General features: G+C 43.2%; 1 protein-coding gene across 2 annotated transcripts in view; it reads right to left on the bottom strand.

Moving 5' to 3' along the window:
- SMYD1 (SET and MYND domain containing 1) overlaps positions 1–25,901 on the bottom strand; it is a 32,486-nt gene continuing 6,585 nt past the window's right edge. Inside the window, exons 2-10 of one of the 2 annotated variants that reach the window (XM_051974408.1) lie at positions 18,560–18,736; positions 13,602–13,815; positions 11,765–11,895; positions 10,277–10,315; positions 6,856–7,045; positions 5,928–6,020; positions 5,090–5,253; positions 3,450–3,618; positions 1–1,809 (exon numbers count right to left, since the gene is read on the bottom strand). In XM_051974408.1, coding sequence (XP_051830368.1) covers positions 1,651–1,809; positions 3,450–3,618; positions 5,090–5,253; positions 5,928–6,020; positions 6,856–7,045; positions 10,277–10,315; positions 11,765–11,895; positions 13,602–13,815; positions 18,560–18,736 — 1,336 coding nt within the window. In that variant the 3' untranslated portion in view covers positions 1–1,650. The remainder of the gene's footprint in view (positions 1,810–3,449; positions 3,619–5,089; positions 5,254–5,927; positions 6,021–6,855; positions 7,046–10,276; positions 10,316–11,764; positions 11,896–13,601; positions 13,816–18,559; positions 18,737–25,901) is intronic. The other variant, XM_051974409.1, reaches the window with a different exon arrangement.

Here is a 25,901-nt window from a genome sequence, read left to right as displayed (position 1 = left end):
TTGCTTAGAAACACCAATTTTTAATGCTGCTGCTTTAGTTACCACAAAGTTATACGAGCCAGAGATACAAGTCTCTGGTCCAGGAAGGTGGTGGGCAGACGGCGTCCACCCCAAAGGCAGGAATATTGAGGGGGCTGGCTCCTCACTTCCAGCAGTAGAGCATTCCAATATGTCACATGCACCGTTCACACACATACGTACACCAAAGGGGAAGCGAAAAAAGGGCAGAAGTCCCCGCCTTGGAGGAGCTGCTGGGGGCAATGGGAGCATGCTAGACTTGGAAGTCCAAAAACCTGGATTCTGCCTCCTGGCTCATTAATTAACCTCCCTTGAACTCAGTTTCTGCAAAATGGGTACAAGGGAGAAGGCATTGTTTCACAAATTTAATACCAAATGCTTTGAATGCTTTAAAGTGCCCTGTAAACTCTGGGGTTATTAATCAGGGTTAAAGAGATTAGTAAAGACTGGGACACCAATGTCACCAAGAGTAATAGTGGCCACGTGGCCTTGGTCACCTAGTCCCAGGTAGACCTACTTTCTCTCAAGATCAGAGACCTACTCCCCTCTCCCTCACTGAATCCTTGTCATGAAGGACTCACATCAAATCCTGGTTCCCCTCTGTAGTTGCTCAGCTGGGAAATATGCTGTGTTTTCAAAGGGAGAGCAGATCTTCCCAACAGGATACACAAAAAGGAAGGGAGCAGAGGGGAGCCCATTAGAGCAATATCTGGGAAATTTGCCCTGGTGAGTGGAAAAAGAGAAAAAAGAATGGCTGATTTTCCCCTGAGATGTAGATGCGAGGCAGAAAGGCAATCTGGGGTACAGTGGATAACCTGCCTCCAACACCTGCTAGCTGTGCCCTCCTGGGCTTGTCATTCAGTTCTCTGACCTCAGCCCCTTCTCTAGGGGAAAAAGGAAGAAGGTAACCATAGTATGTCCTCCAAAGGGGGGCACTTAAAGTACTTTATAAGTCTTTTGGTATTTTATAAGAACCTAATTATCTCATTGATTTGTTTTCCAGCAAAGAATCTTCTAATTTCATAGGAACAAAGATTTCTAGCTAGAAGGGATCTCAGAAGTCTCTAGTTCAGTGCAAATACTACAGACGGGGAGACTGAGGACCGACAGCATGAAGTGATTTGTCCAAGATCACACAGGCAGTTGCAGAGTGTAGATCTGAACTCCAGAGTGCTTTCCATTCATTGTACCCCACTCTCTCATGGAGCTCCCATGGAGCCGATGGGAAAAGGTAGGTAGAAAAGCATTCAAGTGTCCATTCCACAAACATTCATTAAGCACCTACTGTGTTCAAAGCACAAAAACATAAACAGCCCCTTCCCTCAAGAGGCTTCCGCACCCCAGTTTCAGTGGAGCCCCCCTTCTACAAGGTTCCAGTTCTTGGAGCACAAGCACGCCAGCCCAACCACTCACATTCTTCACAATTCCATTGGAACATGAGGATTCACAATATAATATGGCCAACCCAACATTGCTCAGGATCCCACATCGTACTAACAAACCACAGTGCCAAAGAGTGTTGGCCAGAGGTTTCGCCCAGCCCCCAGCCCCCGTATTCCTTGCTCCCCCATCCCCTTGGAGGGACACATCTGCCCCGTCCCTTCAGCACCACGTGTCCCTCTTGAGCAAGTCCTATGGCTTCTTGAGAAAGGTGGGTACCCCGGTCTCTGCGCTGGGCTCAGCCATGATCTGCATCTTCTGGTTGCTCAGAGTCGCCTCCCGCATCTTGTGGTACATGAACTCGTTCTGCCGGAACATCCGCAGCTCCATCTCTGACTGGATGCGCATGGCCTGTGGGAGGCAGGTACCCCAAGGGTTGGAAAGTCCCCCCAGGGCTTCTAGGTACCCCAATGTGGCCCTGCAAGGATTGTCCTTCCCCCAAAGGGCAGCCCCTGCATCTACGCTGCTGATTAAGTCATTACAGGCAGAGAGAAATGATACTTTTCCCTCCTTTCCCCACCAAAAAAATATTAATGCCAGGTCTAAAATGGAACCCAAAAAAGTTTTAAAAAAATAGGTCAAACAGGGATAGCAGGTAAATGTTTTAACTGGCTTTTCTCCTCCATTCTCCCCGCCCAAATGTAGTACATTAAGTCTAATTTCAATTATTAAACATCCTTCTCCAACACTTTTTAAAGTTCAGATAATCAATAAAACAACTTAAGCCTCCATTTACAGAATTTGCCAGTTTCCAAGATGATATGTGATCACGGGCTTCAGCTGCTCTCCCCTGACCGCTCTCGGGGTGGAAATGGAGATTTGTGCCTTGGAAGGTGAGTGCAGGATGCCACAAAATGACCACTTACCCACAGAACATGTTTGGTAGCCAGGAGGCACTTAATACATGCTGGCAGAATTACTATTGAATCTCTCACCCCCCAAAAACTTTGGCCCTTTATGGTGCTCTTCCCTGGTCTTCTCTGCTGCAATATCATAGTCGATGGCCCAGTTTACCATGCCCTGGCCTGACCCAGATGCCTGGACAATACCATAAACAGACATCCATCCATCAGTCAGGAACTTGGTTAGCTAAAGTCTGCACCTTTCCTGACACTTACCAATGTGCTCTGCACACAGCAGGCATTTAATAAATGTTTGATAAGTCCAGAAGGTCTCTGATAAAATGTCAAAGTTGGCTTTGGGTAAAGTACTGAGCCTAGAGATAGGCTCTTCTCTATGAGTTCAAATGTAGCCTGACCCTGGCTAAGTCACTTAACCCTTTTGCCTCAGTTGCTCATCTGTAAAATTAGCTGGAGAAGGAAACAGAAAACTACTCCAGTGTCTTTTCTAAGAAAGTCCCCAAATGGAGTCACAAAGAGTCGGATATACTGAACAACAACTGCACATAAGAGACTGCTTGATGTATTTCTGGGTCAGAAAGCCCTGAGTTAAAATCCTGTCTCTGATCCCAGGCAAGTCACTACTTAGTCTCTGTTCCTCAGATTCCTCATCTGCAAAATGCATAGAGTGGACTAAGTGGTTCTGGATGTGTCTTGTACTCCTGGATCTAAGATCCTATTATTCTTTGTGTGCTCCAGACAAATCTTAGGTCTAAAACATTGTAATCTGCGCTTTGGGGAAAGGAATTAGCATGGTAACAGTTCCCTACATCAATGAAATTGTTTCTTTCTTGGACCCCAACTGCACTCATAGCACCATTGAGCCTAATATGTTTCCCTGCGACTGATTAGAGATGTTAGATGAGGTATGATCATCCACAATTACTTATTAAGCACTTACTGTATACCAGAGACTGTGCTAGGGGATACGAGGTCATGTCCTAGTGTCACTTACTGATAGTAGGGATTTGGGGGGCCAGTGAGTCCAGCCCGACCATTTTACAGAGAACACAATTGCTTTCCTAGTCCAGTTTTTAAAGTCTAGCCACGCACTGCGTAGGTATGGCAATGAGACATTAGGGGGTCACCTACTTCCAGGTCCTTAGTGATTGGATGGGTAGGTCCATGAGTCACCAGGAGTATGGCGTAGGCTTTGCAAATCATCCCATGCCCAGCCTCGATGAGTCCGGCGTGCCAGTGGGTCAGTCCTGCCCGCATCACAGCCATGCCCAGCTGGGCATTGTTAGGGTGGTATAGTTTCCTGTAAGGGCACAGAGAAGGCATCTGGTCAGAGAGGAAGCCCTGGAGAGGGTAAGAGGAGCCAGACTCTCCTAGGTGATCTAACCTCAAGGAAGGATGGTCTCCCCGGCAGGAGCCCGAATCTCTCCAGAATTAAAACCATTTGATGCTTTCCTGATGCCAGAGATCTGAGAAAGTATGAGGTCAACAAAGACAGACTCTCTATCGAGAGAACAGAGAGATCCAGTCCACCAGTAGACAGAACACAGAACTTCTTGGGATCAGGAAGACATGTTTGAATGCTACCCTTCCCTTCTATGAGACTCATTTTGGGGAGGCTGGACTTAACAGCTATTAAGAGTCTTTCTACCTCAGTATCCATGATCCTGTGAACTTCTACAAGACATGACACAAAAATATATTCATTTCTCTGAATATTTAACAGAAAAGGGTAGTATTTTCTATGAGGAGTCGAATAATCCCATACTTAAAATATTTAGAATATTTAACAGAAAATGGTAGGATTTTCCATGAGGAGTAGAATAATCCCTTACTTAAAATATTTATAATAGTTAATAGAATATTTAACAGAAAATAGTAGGATTTTCCATGAGGAGGAGTAGAACAATCCCTTACTTGAAATATTTAATAGAATATTTAACAGAAAATAGTAGGATTTTCCAAGAGGATGAGTAGAAGAAATCCTTACTTAAAATATTTATAATATTTAATAAAATATTTAACAGAAAATAGTAGGATTGTCTAAGAGGAGGAGTAGAAGAATCCCTTACTTAAAATATTTAGAATATTTTAATAGAATATTTAACAGAAAATAGTAGGATTTTCCAAGAGGAGTAGAAGAAATCCTTACTTAAAATATTTATAATATTTAATAAAATATTTAACAGAAAATAGTAGGATTGTCTAAGAGGAGGAGTAGAAGAATCCCTTACTTAAAATATTTAGAATATTTAATAGAATATTTAACAGAAAATGGTAGTTTTTTCCATGAGGAGAAGTAGAAGAATGCCTTATTAATATTTATAATTAAGCTAATTAAAGCCCAGAGGAGACACAAATAATTCCTCTATCCCACTTCCAGCTGCCAGCACTAAATGGGAAAGGACTGCAGGCCCTGGACAAAAACAACAGTAGGGTATTTCCTAAGGGGTCATCTGGAAAGAGAGGAGGAAATATACTGGTTTCCTTTTGTAAGAGAAGTGGAGGACTATAGGTGCAGAATGTTGCACGTGCTACATGTAATTTATTATGTCAGTTTGGTCTGCTCAGTTGTTTATAAGAGAAGATCATAAGAAGAGTAGAAGTCATAAGAGAAGGTTGAGGGAAAAGAAGGAAAGGGAAGGGAAGGGTGGGGAAAAGAAGGAAAGGGGAGGAAGAAAAGGAAAAAGAGAAGGGAAGGAAGAAATGGAAGGGAAGAAGGGAAGGGAAGGAGGAAAGGGAAGGCACTCCCAGGCCCAGCTCTAAGTGCCTACATGTAACCATCGACCATCCTCTTAGCGTAGTCTGAGGCCTCCTGGAAGCTCTGCAGGTAGGAGAGCACTTCGGAGGCGATGCTCAGGATCCGCAGCACGTGGATGTTGGTGTCCGCCAGCACGGGCTCCTGCTTCTGCAAACACTCTCGACATAACTTCACCACCTGGGACAAGGCATCAGACATTCCATTATTGGCAGACCAAATGTAAACTCCCTGGGGACGGCGCAGCTGACTACTCACTGCAGAGACACTTCAACCTACAGTGATCTAGAAACAATGGCCAGGTTTCCACTTGATTCTTGAGTGGTATTTCTTTCCTTACAGTACAATTAAATTCAACACGCACTTTTGGAGCACAGGGACTGACCTAGATACTTGGGGCATGCAAATTAAAAAAAAAAAAAAAAGTGGCTTCTGGCTCTCAGAAGCTTATCAATTACTGAGGGCAGGGATCACATTCTACAGCTCTAAAAGCTTTTTTTTATTCCTCCATGGTGCTCATTAGCATTAGTGGATCTGGGAATTACTGTCTCATTTTGCTTTTCTATTTGTATACCTAGGACTTAAGAGCAAAGCTAGTTACCCAGTTTTTGGACAAACAGAAGTCTGGTGGCCCCTTCTCCCACTGGCCAAGTGGGGCCGCTATCCATCTCTAAAGGGACATACATCTCAAAGGCACTTGGGCCTAAAAACTGTTTCAAAGCTTGGCCAGGGGGACCAAGAAGGGGTGAATTGAAGCCTAAGGGCACAAGAATCATCTCTAGATCCCATCTGCTCTCAAGGAAGTATTTCTTCTTCCCTCTCTTCCCACCCCATTGGGAGAGTCAAGTTCTCACCTCATGGTACAGCCCTTCAGAGCGAGCCTTGTCAATCTTCTCCAAGGTGTCCTTGGAGAATTGGGTCACCTCCTTCACCACATCCTGGGAAGGCTGGAAAGAGAGACGATGGCTGAAGTTAAGACTCCCGGGGGAAAGGTGGCCACATTCCTGCAGTAGCTGAAGTAAAATACTATATGAACCGCCCTCCCTCCTCAAAGAGACATGTCCCTTATTTCTAAACACAAGAGCAGAACACCAGGAATAGAGAACTGCAGCCTCCCTATCGATCCTCCGGGGTGCCCAGGCTCTTGGTTTGCACTCTGTAGATGTGAACTGTTACCTGGGGTGGGAGGTAAGAGCTTCAACATAGAGGAATGATGGTGGGAGGGTTAGGAAGACGACAGAAAAGTCACCTTATTTTATCATTCAGTCCAGGGCCATCCTATCAAACCTGAGAATCCAGGCCTTTAAGCAGGGACTCTGATCCCAAAGATTATTGTTAAAGCTCCTTCACTTAAGAGCTCTAGTGGTCTTTTAGTTTCTGGACCTCTCTCTATGCATTGCCCATGTTAGGGCTGAGAGCTGAAAGCTCAACCAGCTAATCCAACGCTGTCATTTTACAGAGCAGCTCAGAGAAAGGAATGCCTTCTCTTCAGTGATGCAGGAAATTGGAACACCTGACATTAATCCGCTGTATTAACCTCATCCCTAGAGAACTAAGGTTCTGTGATCTGGGACTGGCAGGAAACATCTTACTTAGCAAAAGTAAGTGTAGAGAAGGAAGGCTGAGAATGTAACCTTGACTTGCTCAGGGAATTTCGGTCCCTTATTGTGTAGGGATGGGGCCTAGGCGGATGATTTAGTTGGCAGAGGGCATTCTCTCTACCAATACAAGTTGCCCCCATCCTCGTAGAGTCCTTAAGGGTCTTAAGTGAAGACTATATACCTTGGGGTCCTCTTTTACTGCCAGGAAGAGGTCATCTTTTATCCCTTTCTCACAGTGTTCACATGTACAATCAAAGTAATACTGTTTCTTCAGCTGCTTCTTCCGTTCTTGGCTGATATTGAGAAAATCTATGTAGGATACAGTCAATTCCTCCCCTTCTGATATCTTCCCAAGAGCCCGAAGTTCAATTCTGGGTTGGCATAAGAGATAAGAAATCCAAATTTAGTGCACAGTGCTTGACTCGTAGCAGGCACTTAAAATTATTACAGCTAGCTGGCTGGCTTAGTCTATAGGGGTATACCTAGGGCAAGGCAATCGGAGCTTTGTCCTACAGTGGTGAAATTTAAAAGATACCTATTAGGGAGCCACTATAATAACTAACTCTACCTGATTCTCATTTGAATCTGTCTCAATTGTATTATTTTCCATCAAGAATTTCAAAGTTGATTTAAGGGCCCTTTTTTTGTGTTGTTTGCTCTGGATACCAAAATTACTTGTTATAGCTCTATATCTGTGATTTTAAGTTCAGGAATGCCTGGTGATCCCAGATATTAGACCCACTCACCTACAATCTTAGAGAAATCGATTTCCCACCCAAGAACAAGGATGAAGCCCTCCACATACAAACACTCTACAATTCCAGTAAAATACAATATTTTTACAAAGATGCTAATTTGAAAAGGAAAAGAAATGAGAGACAAAAACCACGTCTGTTCTCATGAACTGAACCAATGGCAATTTTTTTTTATCGCAATAATAACCTAATCAGGTTTACTACAGGAGAAATTCATTCTGCCCAAGCAGAATGAAAAATTTGGTAGTCATGAGACCAGCTATGGCCTCCTTTGGTATTTCCACAGCTCTGAGAGTATAATCAACTCTTAATTATCCAGGCCAGTGTAGGAGAATAGAAATCGAGATAACTCCCCATAGTAAATAATGCCAAAATCATTTCCATTTTGTTTTGGAGAAGCTCTGATCAACTTATGCTTTTTTACCCTGTTCTTGGCTGAGCCCCAATCTTAACCTCCACTCTTGACTTAGCTCTAGTTTCAATCACCTGTGATGGCCAAAAGATCCCTGCAGATAGTCAAACATGGATGATCAAGCGTCGGCTTCATTCTATTACCATATATTATTTGCTTTCATAATATGCTATAATACACAGATTACCCCTTTCAACCGACCTATCCTACCTGCACTTTACCACTAATTCCTTTACCCTCCACTTAACCATGGTACATCTCTCAGCACAGTAGATGGCTTGTGGTCAAAGCAAAGCCCATTCTATAACTGACATCCAGCTTAGCCAAACTGACATCCAGCTTAGCCAATCATCATGAAGAACAGCCCATGGAACTTAGTCATGCAAATCAGCACTGGCCATAGAACTGGAATCTAAAAGAGATCAGGATGGAGACAATAAATTGATCCTGTGTCCTTTTGGTCTCCATATGTCTCAGTGGATGAAACTGGGACATTTAGATGGGAGGGAAATAAGGGTAAAATTTGGACACGAGGGTTTTTAAAAAATCAGAGCTAGTCTTCATACTTGGAAGAATTGGGTTCAAATATCACCTCGGACACAAGTAGGTTCTGTGATCTTGGGCAAGTTATTTAACATCTTAGTGCCCTTGACAACTCTTTAAGACTGTGTTGAAAAGAAGGAATAGAAGGATATGCCCTCGCCTGGGAGTTCCCTACACCAATATCACCAATCCCTGCCGTTATCCCAATCCTATCAAAAGGCAAAGGAATAATAGCCCATAGAGAACATTCCTATAACAGAGGTGGGCCTTCCCATTGATCAGCCAGCCCATGTGCATGATGGCTAACTCCTAACCTAAAACATGCAGTTGTTCATATATGATAATTGCACATACCCCCCTCCCCCGTTGTTGGGGTAAAAAGCTCACCCAAACTGGGATCAGTTAAATGTTAGGCATCTGTCGCTTCCCCACTGCTGGGCTAATAACTCCTTGCTTCCTGCCAGCCTACTGATAAAAACTGGAAGGGCATGGGAGAAAGAACTGATATCCACCCATTAACAGTGACTTAAAAATTGGACTGGGAGTAGTAGTATCAAATGAGGATCTATGTCCACTACGGGTCAGCGTAGTTAGAGCACTGGATCTGGAATGGGGAAGACCTGAATTCAAATTCTGCTACAGACACTTCCTGTGTGATCCTGGGCAAGTCACTTACTTTCTCAGTTTACCCATCTGTAAAGTGAGGACAAACATAAGAACTATTTCCCAAGCTTGTTATGGAGGATAAAAGGAGACGGTGATTGTAAATGCAGTGCAAATTTTAAAGTACTGTGTAATGTTAGTTATTATTGTTATTGTCACTTGTCTTGATTCAACCAAAAAGCCAGTGGTTAGCTAAGATCCAGATTTCAACTGCTTTCTCTCTCCACTCACTGTCAAGGTCACAGAAGCGGTGTCAGAGAATGGATACAAAGCAGATTCTTTTGAGTCCTGGATCACTTTTCTTTCTACTACATTAAAGTGAAGGCAAGCTCCTAAAAGGTAGCAACTCTCCTTTTTCCCCCTATTGTATCCCAGCACTTCATTCAATGTTTGGCACATGGTTGGAACTTCACTGAATTGAATAATTGAAACCAACCCAAACATATCAGCTAACAATCATCCTCAATCAGCAAAGGAGACACTAGAGAAAACCAATCCTCATCTCAATCATCAAACGCATCTCTGAGCCATTTTACTGGGTGGGAAATACGAGATGTCAGAGAACACCATATCCTTTAGTATGTCAGTAAGAGAATCGCTTTTCATGTGACAGTAAGCAGGTTTTCAGGAAGGGGTTCTTAACCCGGTGTCCATGGACTCCCAAAAGGTCTGTGGATAGATTTCAGGGGATCTGTTAACTTTTTAAAAAATACTTTGATAGCTGTATTTCAATATTTCTTTTGCCATCCTATCATTTTTATGTTGTGCATTTAAAAACATTATTCTGAATAGGAGTTGATCCCTAAGCTTCACAGACTCCCCAAAGGATCCATGACACAAGTGAAGGTTAAAAACCTTTACTCAAATTGTCTTTGATTTATTTTTTAACATAGATCTTTTAGACTTTGAAAGATTTCATGCTTGTCAGTTAAAGGAAAGGGAAAAGTAGGATAGGAAAAGACGGAGGAGAAAGGAATGAAAGGTCAGGGAAGATGCTGTGGTGACTGGTGAAATGAAGAACAGTATTATTTGTTTTTCAATTGCATACAAAATACAGCAGCCAAAGAATGGGGGCTGGAGCAGGACTTTGGGACAGTGAAAACAGGAATGGTGAATGTGAACACACGGCCAGCCTGGGTGTCTTGGAAAAGGACTGGCCCACAAAGCAAACCAAGCGAGTGAGGGGAGGATCAGAGGAACGGGTATGTGCTTCGACAAAACTGACCCACCTCATCTGTGTGTGAAACATAGATTTCACAGCCTCATGACTGAAAGACAAAACAGATAGCGCAGGTGATGTAAGAGCAACCCCACCACAAACAAAAATGCTCAGATTGGTTGGATAAACTATAGTTAGCATGCGTGAATGAGATCAATAACTCCAGCCAGGCTTCCATGGTTATAAGAATCTCCCATCATACCTCCTTCCCAGACATTGTAGGGTCAGTTTTTATAAACTCTGTCTATTTAGATTCACAACTGAATAGAAACTTGAGAGCCTAAATGTTATCCCTCTGGGGCAGGTTATAAGCAGGATTTAAATTGGATAGCCTCTCAAATATGGAAACAGCTTCCTTTGAAACATGTTTTGGGTAGCATTCATGCTTGAGATGAGGAGCTCAGAGGCACCTCTAGCCATAAGGACATTCCTCAGACTATCCTGGGCTCATACACAAAGTTTCTCTCCACTAATGTCTGAGAAACCAAGATCGGAGCAAACAGCCCTGAAATGATGAGTGATGATGAGTAGTGAAACTGATTTACAGAGAAGAGTGTTTCACTGATGGGAGGGAGAATAACTAGGTCAGCCTTTTGGAAGGAAAGCAAGATTTAATAAAGGAGTTCTTAATCTGCTCTCCATGGACCCCAAGGGGTCTGCGGAAAGATTTCAGGGGGCCTGTTAACTTTTTAAAGAACGCTTTGAAAACTTTATTTCAATATTGCTTTCGTTCATCACTGTATATATTTTATTTTGTGCATTTTAAAGCATTATTCCAAACGGAAGTCAGTTCATAGGTTTCACAGACTGCCAAAGGGGTCCATGACATAAATGAAAATTAAAAACCTGAGCTTGGAGATATCACCACCAAGGGATATAGAGCCCAGAAGGACTACTCCTTGATTGCGATATTTCAATCTGTCATTGACATTCAGGGAAACTCTAGGTGACAAGTACTTTCCTCCTTGTGGTGAGTGTTGGGGGAAGGTTTGGGCTTAAAGGTGACGACTTCCTGTGCAAAGGGGCAATAAAAGGGGAAATGAGCAATGCTGAATGAAAATTTTTATGTAGTTCCTAATTCTAATCTCATGCACGTGGGTATGTTCCCCATGTGTTAAAAAAAAAAGAAATACTTCTGCATCCCATCACTGAATGGAAAAGATCCCTTTTTGAAAGAAATAAGTAGTAAAGGATCATTCTAATTATCAAACCCATTATGATATTGGGCCAGAGACATCATCCCTACCAGGGTATTTGCTATTTTTTAGGAATTTGGGAGATGGGAATCCTGATGAAAAGGGTTCCCTTTAGTTGAAAAGGAGTTGAGGCTGGCACCATTACTACTACTAAAAGCAATGGAAATACTATTTAGTCCTTTTTTGAAGTTGCTGATTTACCTTTACAGATTTGCTCTTAGATTTTAAAAATCAATCGCAGGAGACATCATAAATAGTGTTACCCCACCCCTGCCACCCACCCCAGACAAAGGACTACTCACTTGCCATTGTTGAATATGACGGTACAGTTGGGCCAGCAGTCATGGTTCACCAGACAGAGGTTGGGAAAGATGCCTACCCCCACAGCCTGAAGGCCCCTCTGGTCACTGAGAGTGAAAGCATTGCAGTTGATCTGCCCAATGGGAGGAAAGAAAATAATATATCATTCATACACAGAGTATCACAGAGCAAGGTTTCTTAACTTTTTCCCACTTGTGACCCCTTTTCACCTGAGAAATTTTTACATGATCCAGGGTAATAGATATACAAATCAAACAGTTACTGATAATAAAGCACAATTTTGTGATCCCCACTTTCAGTTATGAGACCCCATATAAAGTTGTGAACCACAGTTTAGGAAGCTGGGCTATAGAGAGCCAAGAAGGGAATGGTGGATGTTAAGGACATTAAAGCCAAATTAAGGAAAGTCCAGTCCTTAGCTTAATTTTATGTGGCTTACAATCAAGCTACAAAATTTATTTAGCCCCTACTGTGTATCATGTACTATGCTAAGTGCTAAGGATACAAAAAGAGGAAAAGATAGTCCCTGTCCTCAAGGAGCTTACAATTTAATACAAATTCACTGTGATGGGAAGCTGAATGGTAGCCTTTTGTTTATTTTATCTCATATCTCTGATTCTCAGATTTCAGATGAGAGTTGTATCTCTATCCCCCCAGAGGCAGGGGTTCTTAATAATTTTTGAGGTCAAGTCGCCATCTGGAAATCTCATGAAATCTATGGATTCTTTCTCAGTAGTTTTTAAAAATTTATAAAAGAAAATATATAAGATTAGAGAGGAATCAATTATATTAAATATTAAATCTGTCTACTTGATTATCTCTATGTCTACTGTTTATCCACTTATCTGTTCATCTAGCTGTCTATTATCTGTTTATGTTTGTCTACCTGTCTGCCCATCTACCTATCTATTCATATATCTATCATCTGTTTGTCTGTCTGTTTATCCATGCATCTATTTATCCATCTTCTTTCTATCTATCATGTTTGTCTATCTATCTACCTATCTGGTTGTTTATCTATATTAAGTTTATACACCCCAAATTAGGACTTCTTGCTCTAGGTCATGCTGTTTAGCTAATTATGAAGGCAAGATGTACTTTTCTAATTATCATGCTAGGGAAGAGATGGCCTTGCCCTTGACTATGGCAATCCACCAATTATCCCTCACAGCTGACCGATGAGTCTTTGTCCTTCTCCAACCTTCCCAAAATCCCCATACTTCTCCCCCTTTCACTATCCCTCTTTCCTTCTTCCCTTCCCCCTAGAGCCTCTGAGTCTCAAAGTTCTCAGTGCAGACTGTACCTTCTGAATTTGGCCATCACAAGGGATGCCAGGGGATTTCTTTTTCCATTTTTTTCCTTTATGGGAAACTTAGCATTTTAGCCCCTGGGATTTATTTGTCATGCCATTTTAATTTTGTGTCCTTGTGCCCAGAAACAGAAGTGAGGGGAATGAAAAGGATGAGAGTAACAGGTGCTTCAAGAGAAGCCAGAATCAGCTGGGAGGGGAGAGGAATGAGTAAGTAGTCAGGACTGGGAGCCGGAGGAGGTGGGGAAAGTCCTTGAATAGCACAGAGTGATCTCTTGCCGTTGTGACAAGCAGAGAAACCATCAAGGAACTTCTTGGTTTCTTCCATTTTGGGAAAAACAAACAGGAGAAGGAGGAGGGGAAGGAGGAGAGGGAGAGGGAGGGAGAAAGGAAGGGAAGAGGAAGAGAAGGAAGTAGGGTAAACGGGGGAGGCAGAAGTAGGAAGGAGAGGAAGGAAAAGGGGACCAGGAGGAAGGAAGGAAATGGGAAGAGAGGTCAGGGTGCCATACCACTCCGAATATATGTGAGATATACTGCATGCTGAATTGCTGACTCTGGGGTGGCCAGAAGTTCAAAAAGCTGTCCACATCCATTCGAAGATCTTTCTGCTCCTCTTCCCCAAAGTTGTCCACGTGATTCTGCAGGTCATCCACGGAGACCAAGCAACCCTCTGTGAGTCCAGTGCCCTCTCTCTCTATCCGCCACATGATTCTGGCCGCCAGCCTACGGATGAAGAGGAGGAAGAGGGTGAAAACAGTGATGATGGTAGTGAGAAAGTGAGTGATAAAGTATGAAGTGCTGTTGTTGGTTCTTCGTTCAGCCATGACATCGGAAAGGTGATTCTGTGACGTGCGGGCGAGTTGGATTTAAGGGAGGGAGGGCAGTGCAAAGTTACCAGCCTCACTCTCCCCTCCCGAATCGTCTGGGTCCAGTGGCCAGACAGAGATCAGGACGACTGGAGATGGCCCCCATGCAAGGGGAGACCTCAGCCTTTTTAAGCAAGGCCTTTAATAGATCTCAGTTTGACTGAGGGAACGCCCATCCAGTGGTCACGGTTAGGGAGCAATTGAGGCAAAGAATGACCCATGATGTTTGTGAAGCACTTGACACACATTATTTCATCTGTTCCTCACAGAAGCCCTGGGAGACAAGTACTATCGATATTGTTATCCCATCTTACAGATGAATCAATAAACATTTATTAAGTACCTCTGAGCAAGGCATGAACCAGGGATACAATGAGGAGGCAAAGGACAGTTCTATCCTCAAGTAGCTTAAAGTTAGAGTTCAGAGTTACTAAGTATCTCCGGTTGGTTTCAAATCCAACTCTTAGGATCAAAAGATTATAACTGGAAGGTACCTTAAAGACAAGGGAGTCAAATTCTCTCATTTTACAGATAAGGAAACTGAGAAGAAAGATTAAATCTTCCTGGCTCCGAGTTCCCCACACCCTCTACTATACTGAGTTACTTTCACCAGAAAACACAAGGATTCTAGTAGAATATTTAGGTAAATCACAGGACAGAAGAATCCACCAAAAAACCATTCAGAATCACTCCCGCGGCCCCTTCCGTTTGGGATTCTGTCTCTGGCAGATGTTGCTGGGACAGTGGGCTGTCCCCTGGAACTCCACCTCCAAGGTTACAACACAAATATCCCAGGTTCACTTCACAATTCACTGTGGATCTTATTTTTAAAATAAGATTTCAATTTTCAGCAGATAGTAGGCCTCTTAGGACACATTATAATTCAATAAACATTTATTAATTGTTTATTATGTGCCAGGCACTGGGTTAAGAATGAGGACGTAGAGGAAAAACAGCTCAAACTGTCTCACTGCCAACAAAATTTCAGATGTAAAAGGAGGTAACCGAGTTAGTTTATCTCATAGGAGGTCCTTCCTGGTCCCTGACAACCCCAGATACTACCGCCTTCCTCCAATTCCTAGATCTTTTGTTATAGTTAATTATGATGGATACATGTTATTTCCCCCAAGAGAATGTAACAAGGACTGTTTCAATTTTGTCTGTACACTAACTCTCTGCAGGATGCCTGGCCATAATGGGGGCTTGATAAATACTTTTTGATAGAGTAAACACACTGGCCATAATGGGGGCTTGATAAATACTTGTTGATGGATTAAAGACACACACACACACACACACACACACACACACACACACGGGTGGGAGTTTGAAAATCAACAAATCTATCAAATGTGGGCTGAGATCTGTGGGCTAGAGAGTTCCAGGGGACCTCCTTTATTCCCTTAGACAACTTTTAAGCCTGCATAACTAGTTCTGTTACACCTGAGGTCCCAACTGTGTCTGGTACGCTTCTTCCGATCTTTCCCTCCACCCTGAAATCCAATGGACATTTCTTGGCCCCAAGCCTTGGTCCTTGGCTAACCTGGCAATTGATGTGATTGAGGTATGTTGGGGGGACGATTCAGAAATTTATGGGCAGGGAAAAAGTGGGGGAGAAAGATTCAGACGGTGAGTCCCCCCCATCTCTGTCAGGTAGGCTCTTTCTTCACTACTAGTCTCACCCCCTCTCCTCACTTTTAAATGGCTGAGTCTGACTGACTGCTTCCCAGACACCAAGTCCAAGTTCAAGGTTCACTGATTGGTAGTAGTAGTAGTTCCAGTTAGTCTTTGGCACTTTTGGGGTAAGGAGGGCAAAGGCAGGTCTATGTGTTGTAACTAAGGGCTGTGCTATCAGGTGATCAGGAACAATGTGACTTGATGGGCTGTAAGCCAGAACTCCTGACTTCATTCTCCCTCAACCATTCATTTCAAGTCCCTTTTGTCTCCTGTCTACAATGAAGGGAGCTGGTACTTCCATTTTCTTTTTTTTTTCCTTTTCTTTCTTTCCTTCCTTCCTTCCTTCCTTCCTTCCTTCCTTCCTCCTTCCTTCCTTCCTTCCTTCCTTCTTCCTTCCTTCTTCCTTCCTTCCTTCCTTCCTTCCTTTCTTTCTTTCTTTTTTTTTTGATACATCCATTTTCAAGGTTATCATTTCCCAACAGTTCTATTCAATCTGACTTGATATACCTATTATGTGTAACACTCGGTACCAGCAATGGCAATTTCCCCTCTCCACACCTTTGTCCAAGTAGCCACCGCTGTATGGAAAGCCTCTCCCTCATAGACGTCCAGGATACCTGAAAGCTAGCTCAGCTGCAACCTCCTACACAAGGACTCTCACACGGGCTTTCCTAATCATCCCAGTCTTTGGCACTCTCTCCCCCTTGAAATCTCATTGCACATAGTTTCTATTAAAGAAAAGCAATGGTCGAGTGGACAGAGAGCCAGAGACCCAGCCTAAGTCCCTGAGTGCAAATGTAGGGTTCTTTCCACTGTAGCTGTCGTGATTGTGAGGGAGAAAAAATACAGGCAGTAGAAATGATACAATAATGACAATAGACGGTATTTATATAATTACTTCATGAACCTTATTTCATTTGAGCCTTACAATGGCAAGAAGGGGTTTCCTACTTCCCCATTTCACAGATAAGGAAAACGGGGTAAAAGAAATGATTTGTCAGACACAGGATTTGACCCCAGGTGTTCAGCATTCATTCCTCTATATCAAACTTGAACTCTTGAATAACCTTGCTAGAGTTATGGGCTAAGGACCATGAGGCCTCCCAGCCTCACCTACTATTCCTGTACACTGACACCACACGGAGGGTGGGGAGTGGCTCGTGGACTCAGATCAATCCCCATCCCAGAAGGCGGATTTTCCTCGGAGGGCCACCAGTCATGTTCTTGTTTCACTAGCGATCAGGGACTATTAATAGAACAAAGCCATTCCTAGGGATCCCAGTTACCCGGGATCCAAGCCAGCAAGGACATGGAGTCCAGGGGAGAGGCAGAGGTGTGACATTGGGGGCTGTACTCTTTCTGTGGTTTGTTCTGGTGACTCCCTTTAAAGAGCCAGACTCTAGATCCAGAGGAAACAGAAAACTGGGAAAGGATGCAGATGAGAGCTGCTGCTCTTGATCTCTAGAAAGAGAACCATTCCTGTGCTTTGGGCAGATTCTGGAAATCTGGGATCAGAGTATAGAGATGACACGGGTTGGGGATCGGAACTGGCTATGTGCCCCACAAGTCAGCCCTTGATTTTGGCATGGGACTCCCGTATTGGGTACTGGATCCCACCCTGGTATGTACTTGGATCCAGTACCTCCAAGCTATCCCCTACGGCAGTCTCTGTACCACTTCCTCCTCCCATAATCCCTTCCATAGTAATCCTGAGTATACTGTTTCAGTGATTCTCAGAGTCTGATCAGAGACTCCCCCACTGCAGGTCTCTGAGACCCTTTCAGGGGAATATGAAAATAATTTTCATAATAATGCTAAAATGTTTTAATTTCTAGTTCATAATATTACTTATTATATCGTTCATGTTGTCAAGTCTGACTCTGTGACTCCATTTGTTTGCAAAGATAATGGGGTGCCATTTCTTTCTCCAGCTCATTTTACAGATGAGGAAACTGAGGCAAATAGGATTAAGTAACCCCAATTTGTCTAGCCATTAGGATAAACTATAAAATCCTCTGGCATTAAAGCCCTTCTCAGTCTGAAGCCATTCTCCCTCTCCAAGATTATTTCACATTAATCCCTTTCACGTACCCTTTATTTCTGGCCTAACTCTTAGCTATTCTCCTCGTATCTTGTAGTGTATCCCCATAGGCACTCCAACACTCCACTTCCTGCCTCCAGCTCTGTACCATTCCTGGAATCCTCAGTTTCCTTCCACATTCAGCTGTGATGTCATTTCCCACAGGAAGCCTATTGAATTTATTTGAGCCTCTGTCATTTCCTAGTGCTTTCCACCAGAACTTACTCCGTATTTTTCAGGCATAATATATTGGGGGACAGTTGGCGTACATGATAAGTACATTTTTATAATGAAAAGTTTGTCAGCATTTACTCCAAGTTAATTCTTACCCCTACAAGACATTCTTTCTTTCTTTCTTTTTTTTTTTTTGCTGAGGTAATTGGGGTTAAGTGACTTGCCCAGGGTCACACAGCTGGGAAGTGTTAAGCATCTGAGTCAGGTTTGAACTCAGGTCCTCCTGACTTCAGAGCTGCTGCCCTATCCACTGGGCCAATCAGCTGCCCCAAGATATAGTCTCTAGTACTCTTGTCTATGCATGTGTTGTCCCCCACTTACATCCCCCAGAGCTTGTTAGCCCCTTGGAGGAAAGAGTCACTGTTCTCTTGGTATCCCCAGCGTCTGGCGCAGGGCTGGGTATACAGCTGCTGCATACTAGATGCCCGCTCATGGAAGCAGCCCGATTCCTCGGGGGCTGCGGGACCCACAGACTCACTCTTGTTTTCAAGTCTCTCAATCCGGGGCTGGCTCCCGCGGGTCTCATCAGCCGGAGCGCCACCCCCTCACCCGCCCCCCACCCCAACTCCAACCCCCACCCCCACCTCATACTGAGCCCCGCGGCTCTGACCTGATGTTCTCACTGGGCGGCTTCCCGTGCTTCTTGATGGCGGCGCACTCATTCTTGTGGTTCAGCCAGGCGTCCTTTTGGCAGGTCCGGTCACAGTAGTGCGCAAACTTACACTGGCCGCAGCGCTGCAGCTTCTCCTGCCTCTTAAAGCAGGTGTGGCACACCACCTGGATGAAGCTGGAGAAAGGACAGGGATCAGCCGGGGAGGCGCCGGGCCAGGGGATACCGGCCCTGGGGTGCGGAGAGCCCCCAGCCCGTGTCCCCGACCCCCAGGAACAAAGAAACCCAGAGAGCAGCAGCTGGATGACTCGGAGCGCTCGGGCATAAGGCGACCTGTGCCTTGCGCGAGGCGGGCGGGGACCCCTCTAGGAACAGCCCTGCATCGGGACCTCTAAGACACTAAGGACACAGTGCACTCAGAGCAGGGCGCTTCTGTGCTTGTGGAGGTCTAGAACAGACAAATTGGAGCCCCCAGACCAGGGGCGGGGCACTTCTATGCTTGTCGAGGTCTAGAACAGACAAATTAGAGCCCCTAGACCGGGAGTGTAGACGTGAATGGGACACATAGATATAGGGGATACTGAAAGATCTAATGCTGTTTTAAGCATTGATAAGGATTTAATAAACTTTTAAATTGCACTAATACTTTTGGGACACCCTGTTTGATATACATATTTAGGTACCTGTTATATTTACACAATATACATATTCTATAAATGTATGTATATATAGTATATAAATATATGTAGTATATAGCATATATAAGAAAATTAATGTTTATATCATGTTATAATATATGTATTTATATAATAATAATAATAATAATATTTAGATAGCATTTATATGTGTTCCAGGCACTATGCTAAGCACTTTATAAATATTATATCATTTTATCCTCACAAGCAGCTTGTGGACATATTTAGGTGCTATTATAAGTGCCATTTTACACATAAGGAAACTGAGGCAGAGTTACGTGACTTGCCCAGAGTCCTTAATAACGTCCAAGGCTATACTTGATCTCAGATCTTCCAGGCTTCAGAACCATTGTTATGTCTATCAAGTCACCTACCTGCCCTCTATGTTCTGAATGTGTTATATATTGTATACACATATTGGGGGCGGGGGAGAGAATCACAAAGACTTGGGTTCTACTCTGTGTAATCCTGAGCAAGTCACTTAACTTGTACTAAAGGCAAATCATCCGTTGCAAAGAAGACAGCAGTATACACCAGTGGAGGGAGGTCCCTCACCTTGGAGTTCCCTCGACTGTTCTGCATCACAATTTCAGTCCCTATCCTTATATTATATATAAAATAAACACACATGGCACCTATTTTACAGATAGGGAAAGAAGTGCAACAAAGTTAAATAAGCAGCTTCACATAACACAAAACAATCCCCAAAGCAGGAAAGAGCCCTGGATCCCCATTAGAATATGGTACCCTAGACCCAGGCAGCCCCCTCAAGGTTTTCAGAAGGCAGCCCCCTCAGGGTTTTCAGAAGGCAGGCCCTGTGAGATGATCTGAAGGGGTCACAAGTCGGCAGTGTGGAGTAAACAGGAGAAACAAAGACTTTCTAGCCTAAGCCAGCAACTTGGGAAGAGATGTGGATCCTTGTTAGCAGTAGGAAATTGGTGGAAAGACAGATGAGATGATTATTTAACTGGTTGGATGTACTGTCTAAAGAAGTATCCCTGTGGATGTGACTCAGAGCTGAGAAACTTCCCTCTCCTGATTGAGAAGAGGCCAAGGAAGCTGGGTATAAGGAAGAGCTAAAGACTCAAGATTTTCAAGTGAGGATGGCATCTTCCCACAAGGCAGCACCTCAGACAAGGACTCCGTAGTGACATACATAATATGTAGTAACAGTAAGAATAGCCTGGCATGGGGGGGGAGGGTGGGAAGGCCAGGGTGGCAAAGGGAGGAGACACACAAAGACAGGGAAAGGGAGAGGGGATGGAAGGAAAGAGGAGGAGAAAAAGAATGAAAGGAGGAGAGACAGAGAGATAAAGAGATAAACAGACTGAAATAGAGAGAAGGTTAAAGAGGAAGAGAGAAAGAAACAGAGAAATACAGGCAAAGATAGAGAAGAGAGCCAGAGAGAAGAAAGAAATAGCCAAGATATGCCCAGAAAGAAAGGACAGGATCAAGAAAGATAGAATGTAGTTTATATTTTATCAATAACATAGTCAGACTTAAAATTCTTACTGATTTGACTAGCCTTGTAGGTGGAATTAAAGAATATAGAGTTGTGCTTCTTTTCCTTGAGATCTTTGAATTGAACTACCTTATTTTTTCCTTAATTTTTCCTTAAGAACAGAAACTGTGGCTCACACTTATTTTCTATCCCCCCCACATCTTCTGCCCCTCACAAATCCAGCAGAGTTGTAAATACAGTCAGTGCTCATTAAGTTTGAGGAGTTGATTAATGATTTTGAAGAGCTCAAGATTTTTTTTTAAATCATTGGAATTACAGAATCATAGAGCTAGAATGGATCATTCCATTATACAGAATCCATTTTACAGATGAGGAAACTGAGACCCAGAGTGGTGAGATGCCCAAGGTCAAAGGGAATAAATGGTATCCTAGCAGTCTTTCGACTATGTCATAGACTCTCAAGTACAGAGATTGGCCATCACACTTAAGTAGCTGCACATGTTGGGTATTTCTAGCAACAGCTGGTGCCTGGACACAAGGGAAAATCAGCAGGTGGCAGGACAAATGAGCCAGCTAGCTAAAGATAGAAATAGATTCAGAAGGATTTAGAGAAATTCTTTGGTGATTGCTTCATAATAGGCATATATGTATAAGTATATGTGAATATGTGTATGTATATATGTGTATATGTGTATATACATATGTATTTTTAAATATTTCTACACACACATACATGGTTCTATTCTAACTTTTACAAAACTATGCATTACAGCCCCATATGGGCTCTTGTTAACTAGATGTGGGGGTTATCATCAGTAAATATTTGCTTTGTATACCTATTTTATATTTGGAGTTGTCTAAAAATTTCTCAAGGGACCAGGGATTGTGAGTGGGAAAAAGTTAAGAAGCCATGTTCTAAGTAGTCTCTTAAGTCTTTTCCAATTCTAGATTTAGGGTCCTGTGCATTTCTTTCAAGAGCATTTTCCCCCTTCCTTATCTCTCAACATTCCTCATCTCTCTTATGACCAAGATAAGACTTGACACTTTAACAGAAAGAAGGTTGGGTTTTAGAGTCAGGAGCTATTAGATTCAAGGCCTGATTCTGGCCCATGTGACCTCAGATAAACCAATTCTCTGCCCTCAGTGTCCTAATCTATACAATGAAGTGACTGAGCTACAGGACCTATGAGGTCCCTTCCAGCTCTTGATCTCTGGTCCTTCCCTCCATAAGCCAAAGGCGCAAAATGAATTGGGCAGCAGCTGTTAATTACCCAATAAGTACCAAAGACTGGGCAAGGTGCTAGAGCTACAGGACGACAGTGGAAAGAGATTGGCTTTGGCGTCCAAGGGCCTGGATTTAATGTGGACTCTGCCATAATACTATCTGAGGACTTCAGGCTTATTCTTTAACTTCTGTGGGCCTCAGTTTCCTTCTCTGTAAAAACGAGAGGGTAGGACTAAATTACCTTTCTGCACTAACATATTCCTAATTTACAAAGACAAAAACCAAACAGTCCCTGCCTTCAAGAAGTTTATTTTTCTTTTGAAGAGGAAGTGGAAAGTGGACAATGAAATGGATGAATAATATAAACAGAAGCAAATAGAAAAAAACAGACAAGTCGGTCACAAAGCAATTTGGGGAGGGGGTCTAGAGGAGAATATTAGCAACTGATGCTGGGGGTGGAGGGCTGGACATTCAAGTATTTCAATCCTACTGTGTGCTCTATTCCAGAAAGTGACTTAGTTCAGGGTTTACATGGAAGGTAAAGCACCTTTCTAGAAGAGTTAGGATCCCCTAGAAGACAGCGATGAGCTCAGTCTGCTTCTCTGCCAGCATTTCTCTGCCTCACTTCCTAATCCGTTGGGAACACAGTGTCCATATTGCATTATATGCATGTACCCAGGGCTGCTCCATTTAGATCCAGGTTATAGCTCCCAGGTGTCCACACAAAATATTTTCTTCAAGATGGGGCCACACACAGGAAATCAGAGGACATCGATGGTGTCAGGTTTTCTCCCTGTGAATGTTTCCTGGTAAAGAGACCCCCTCTCCCATCCTTACCCTTCCCTAGCCTCCATGGAAGGCTTGCTTCTTCCATTTTTTCTTGCTTTTATCTCTCCAGTGGATGTTTCTTCCCTTATAAGGAGAGAAGCATCAAACTGCATCTTTCTGCCCTCTTAACTTTGACAGCTGATAGAAAACAGTCCAGACCTCCAAGCCAACTGCCCCCAACTCCCTCACTGTCACATAAACCAAAGCCTGGCTGGGTGCACTGGATTTACTGCTGGGCCCTCTGAGAGCTGACATTGGCAATATATTGTCTCTCCAGTCCCCCTTCTGTGCTGGGAAACTGTCCCATGTTGAAGGTCTCCCTGTCGCTCTGTGGTGCTGATCCATAAAATTAGGTCCAGTGCAGCCTAGCAGGGAGTTCTGCCAAAGCAAAACATAAGACTCAAGTGAAGAATTGTTTCTCATGGTTAGCATCCTGCCTTTTGTTGAACATCTTTAGAAAACCAACAATGAACAAAAATTTGTTAACCACATGCCACATTCTAGGCACTGTGCTAAACAAGCAGAATTCCAAGAAAGGCAAAAAGCGGGGTCTCTGCCCTCAGAAGGTTCACATTTTGTAGGGGGAAAAAGAGATCAGAAACATTAGAATGTCTCCTCTTTGATATGGCTTAGGTTGTCTAATCCCACAGAAACAGAGTTTTCTGCCCACAATCAAAGCCTTTCCAGATTAATGGGACAATTTAAGACTTGTGCTAGGTTGACAAATCCTTATAATATATAATAACATTGGGTTATAATAACCCAATGTTATCTCTACATTATGATGAGGAAGGAAAGGAAGGAAGGAAGGGAAGAAGGAAGGGAAGAAGGAAGGGAAGAAGGAAGGGAGGAAGGAAGGGAGGGAGGAAGGGAGAAAGGGAGGAAGGGAGGGAGAGAGGGAGGAAGGAAAGAAAGAAAGAAAGGAAGGAGAGAAGAAGAAAGGAAAGAAGGGAGAATGAATCTATTCTGTGCTAACTCCTCTGGGACTCAGCTTCCTCAATTGTAAAATGAGGGGACTGAACTAGATGGCTTCTGAGGTCCCATCCAGCTTTAATTCCACATAAAATCCCAAATCCTATTTCTGGTATCTCCTGGCTGGATAACCCTGGTCAAGTCAGTTAATGGAATAATGGAGTCTACATTCCCCGAGGGGCAAGCCTGATTCACTTTTGTATTTGTATCCCTAGCTCCCCGCATAGTGTTAGCGAGCAGCTGTCACTACCAAAGCAGATGATAGGTGCTTAATGAAAGATCACTGGCTGACTTCATCTCTCTGTGCCCCATGGCAACGATCTAAGACCATAAATCCTATAACAGATGCCAATCCTCACTCAAGAGAGTTCCCGCTCCAGGAGAACCCCAGATGAAATTACACATTTGGATTCCCCCAAAAAGTTTTTAAAATTTCTTTCCCACCATAAGCTCAGCTCTGTGCTACGCAGGCATCCTGGAGTTCAGTAGAAAGAGCTAGGATTTAGAACCCAAGAGATTCCATTCAAACTTAACCTTTGCTACTTGTATGACTTTGAGCAAATCCCTTCCCTTCTTTCTGGCTCAGTTTCTTTATGTTCAAAATGGAAAAAGTCAGACTAGATTCAATTTAAGTCAGCAATCACTTATTTAGCAAAATGCCAGACATTGGGTGAAGTTCTAGAGATACAAAAAAAATAAAAAAATAAATAAAAATGAAAGTTCCTATCCTCCAGAAGCTTACATTCTATTCAAAGAACTTAAAAGTTCTGCTCAGCTCTGGCTCTCTCTCTGACTCTGTGATCACATGCTGGGTCGAACCAATGATCTGTTCAGTATAGAATCTTCTCCATCCCACACTTTGTATTGAGGTTTCTTTTGTGAGAAAGAACAGGAATGATACTATGACACCATGATATCTACCTTGGGTATTTGGGTTTTAAGTGAAAGTTCTCTCATATTCTTTCAGTATCCTGTTATGGAACTTAACCCAGTACTTACTCCCTACCCTTCCTGAACCTATTTATATTTATATCCAGAGGGGTCTTTTATAACCCATTTGTGCTTCCCCCTCCACTTGTCCATGAACCAACTGTGACTATAAAACCCTCCAAGCTATGTGGCTGCACACACCCAGTGGCTGATCTCCACATTAGCTGCACAGCCATAAATATTTCAGGCTGAGAGTCTGGCAGCCTTCACCACGCCTGGTTGAACTCAAAACCAGTTTAATCTTCAGTAGTCTTGGCAGACCCTTAGTTCTACAATCAGTCAGCCTACCAAGTGGCGCTAATATGCCCTGAAATGCATTACATCGTATCTCAAGCAGACATATGTTTCTCTGGACCCAATCAATCTTTTAGGAATTGGTCAAATTTCTATTTAAAAAAAAAAAGGGAGGCAGCCAGATGGTTCAGTGGATAGAGAATTGACCCTGAAGTCAGGAGGACCTGAGTTCAAATCCAGCCTTAGATACTTAGTAGTTACTACCTGTGTGCCGCTGGGCAAGTCATTTAACCCCAATTGCTTCAGCCAAAAAATAAAGGGGAAGGGGAAGGCAGGTATGAACAGAAATATAGGTCATTTGTTGATCTGATTTTTTATCCTTACATCTGATGAGTTTGGCTTTCTTTCTCACCTGTATTATAAGCATCATTTGCTATCTTCGCCAATGACATCTGTATATCACCTGAGGTTGTTCATTGATACGAAATAGCCTTAGCTCACAAAGAAACCTAATTTATTATTATTTCTGGGACTGGTCCCAGAGCTGTCTCCCCTCTACCATACCGACAGTCAGCCAACAAACATTTATTAATATTCCAGGCACTGTGCTAAGCAGTATGGATGCCAAGAAAGGCAAAAGGCATCCTCAAGGAGCTCCCATTCTATTCTAATGTGAGAAACGACATATAAATAGCTAGGTACATACAAGAGATATATAGAGTAGAGAGATGCAAGCTAAAAGGGAGAGGTGAAAGACTCCCTGTAAATGGTAAAATTTGAGTTGTTTCAAAGTAGTAGTTAGGGGAACTGAGCCATAGGAATGAGGAGGGAGAGTCCAACTAGGACAAAGGTCCAGAAGTGGGAGACAGTTTGCCTTTCATTTTTACAGATGAGGAAATTGACTGTGTGTCACAAAGCCATAAGCATCCAAGGTGG

The sequence above is a fragment of the Antechinus flavipes genome, chromosome 2 (assembly GCF_016432865.1).
Source record: "Antechinus flavipes isolate AdamAnt ecotype Samford, QLD, Australia chromosome 2, AdamAnt_v2, whole genome shotgun sequence".
Taxonomy (NCBI): domain Eukaryota; kingdom Metazoa; phylum Chordata; class Mammalia; order Dasyuromorphia; family Dasyuridae; genus Antechinus; species Antechinus flavipes.
The sequence above is the reverse complement of the archived record's forward strand: the minus strand, read 5'-3'. Positions and strand labels throughout refer to the sequence as shown.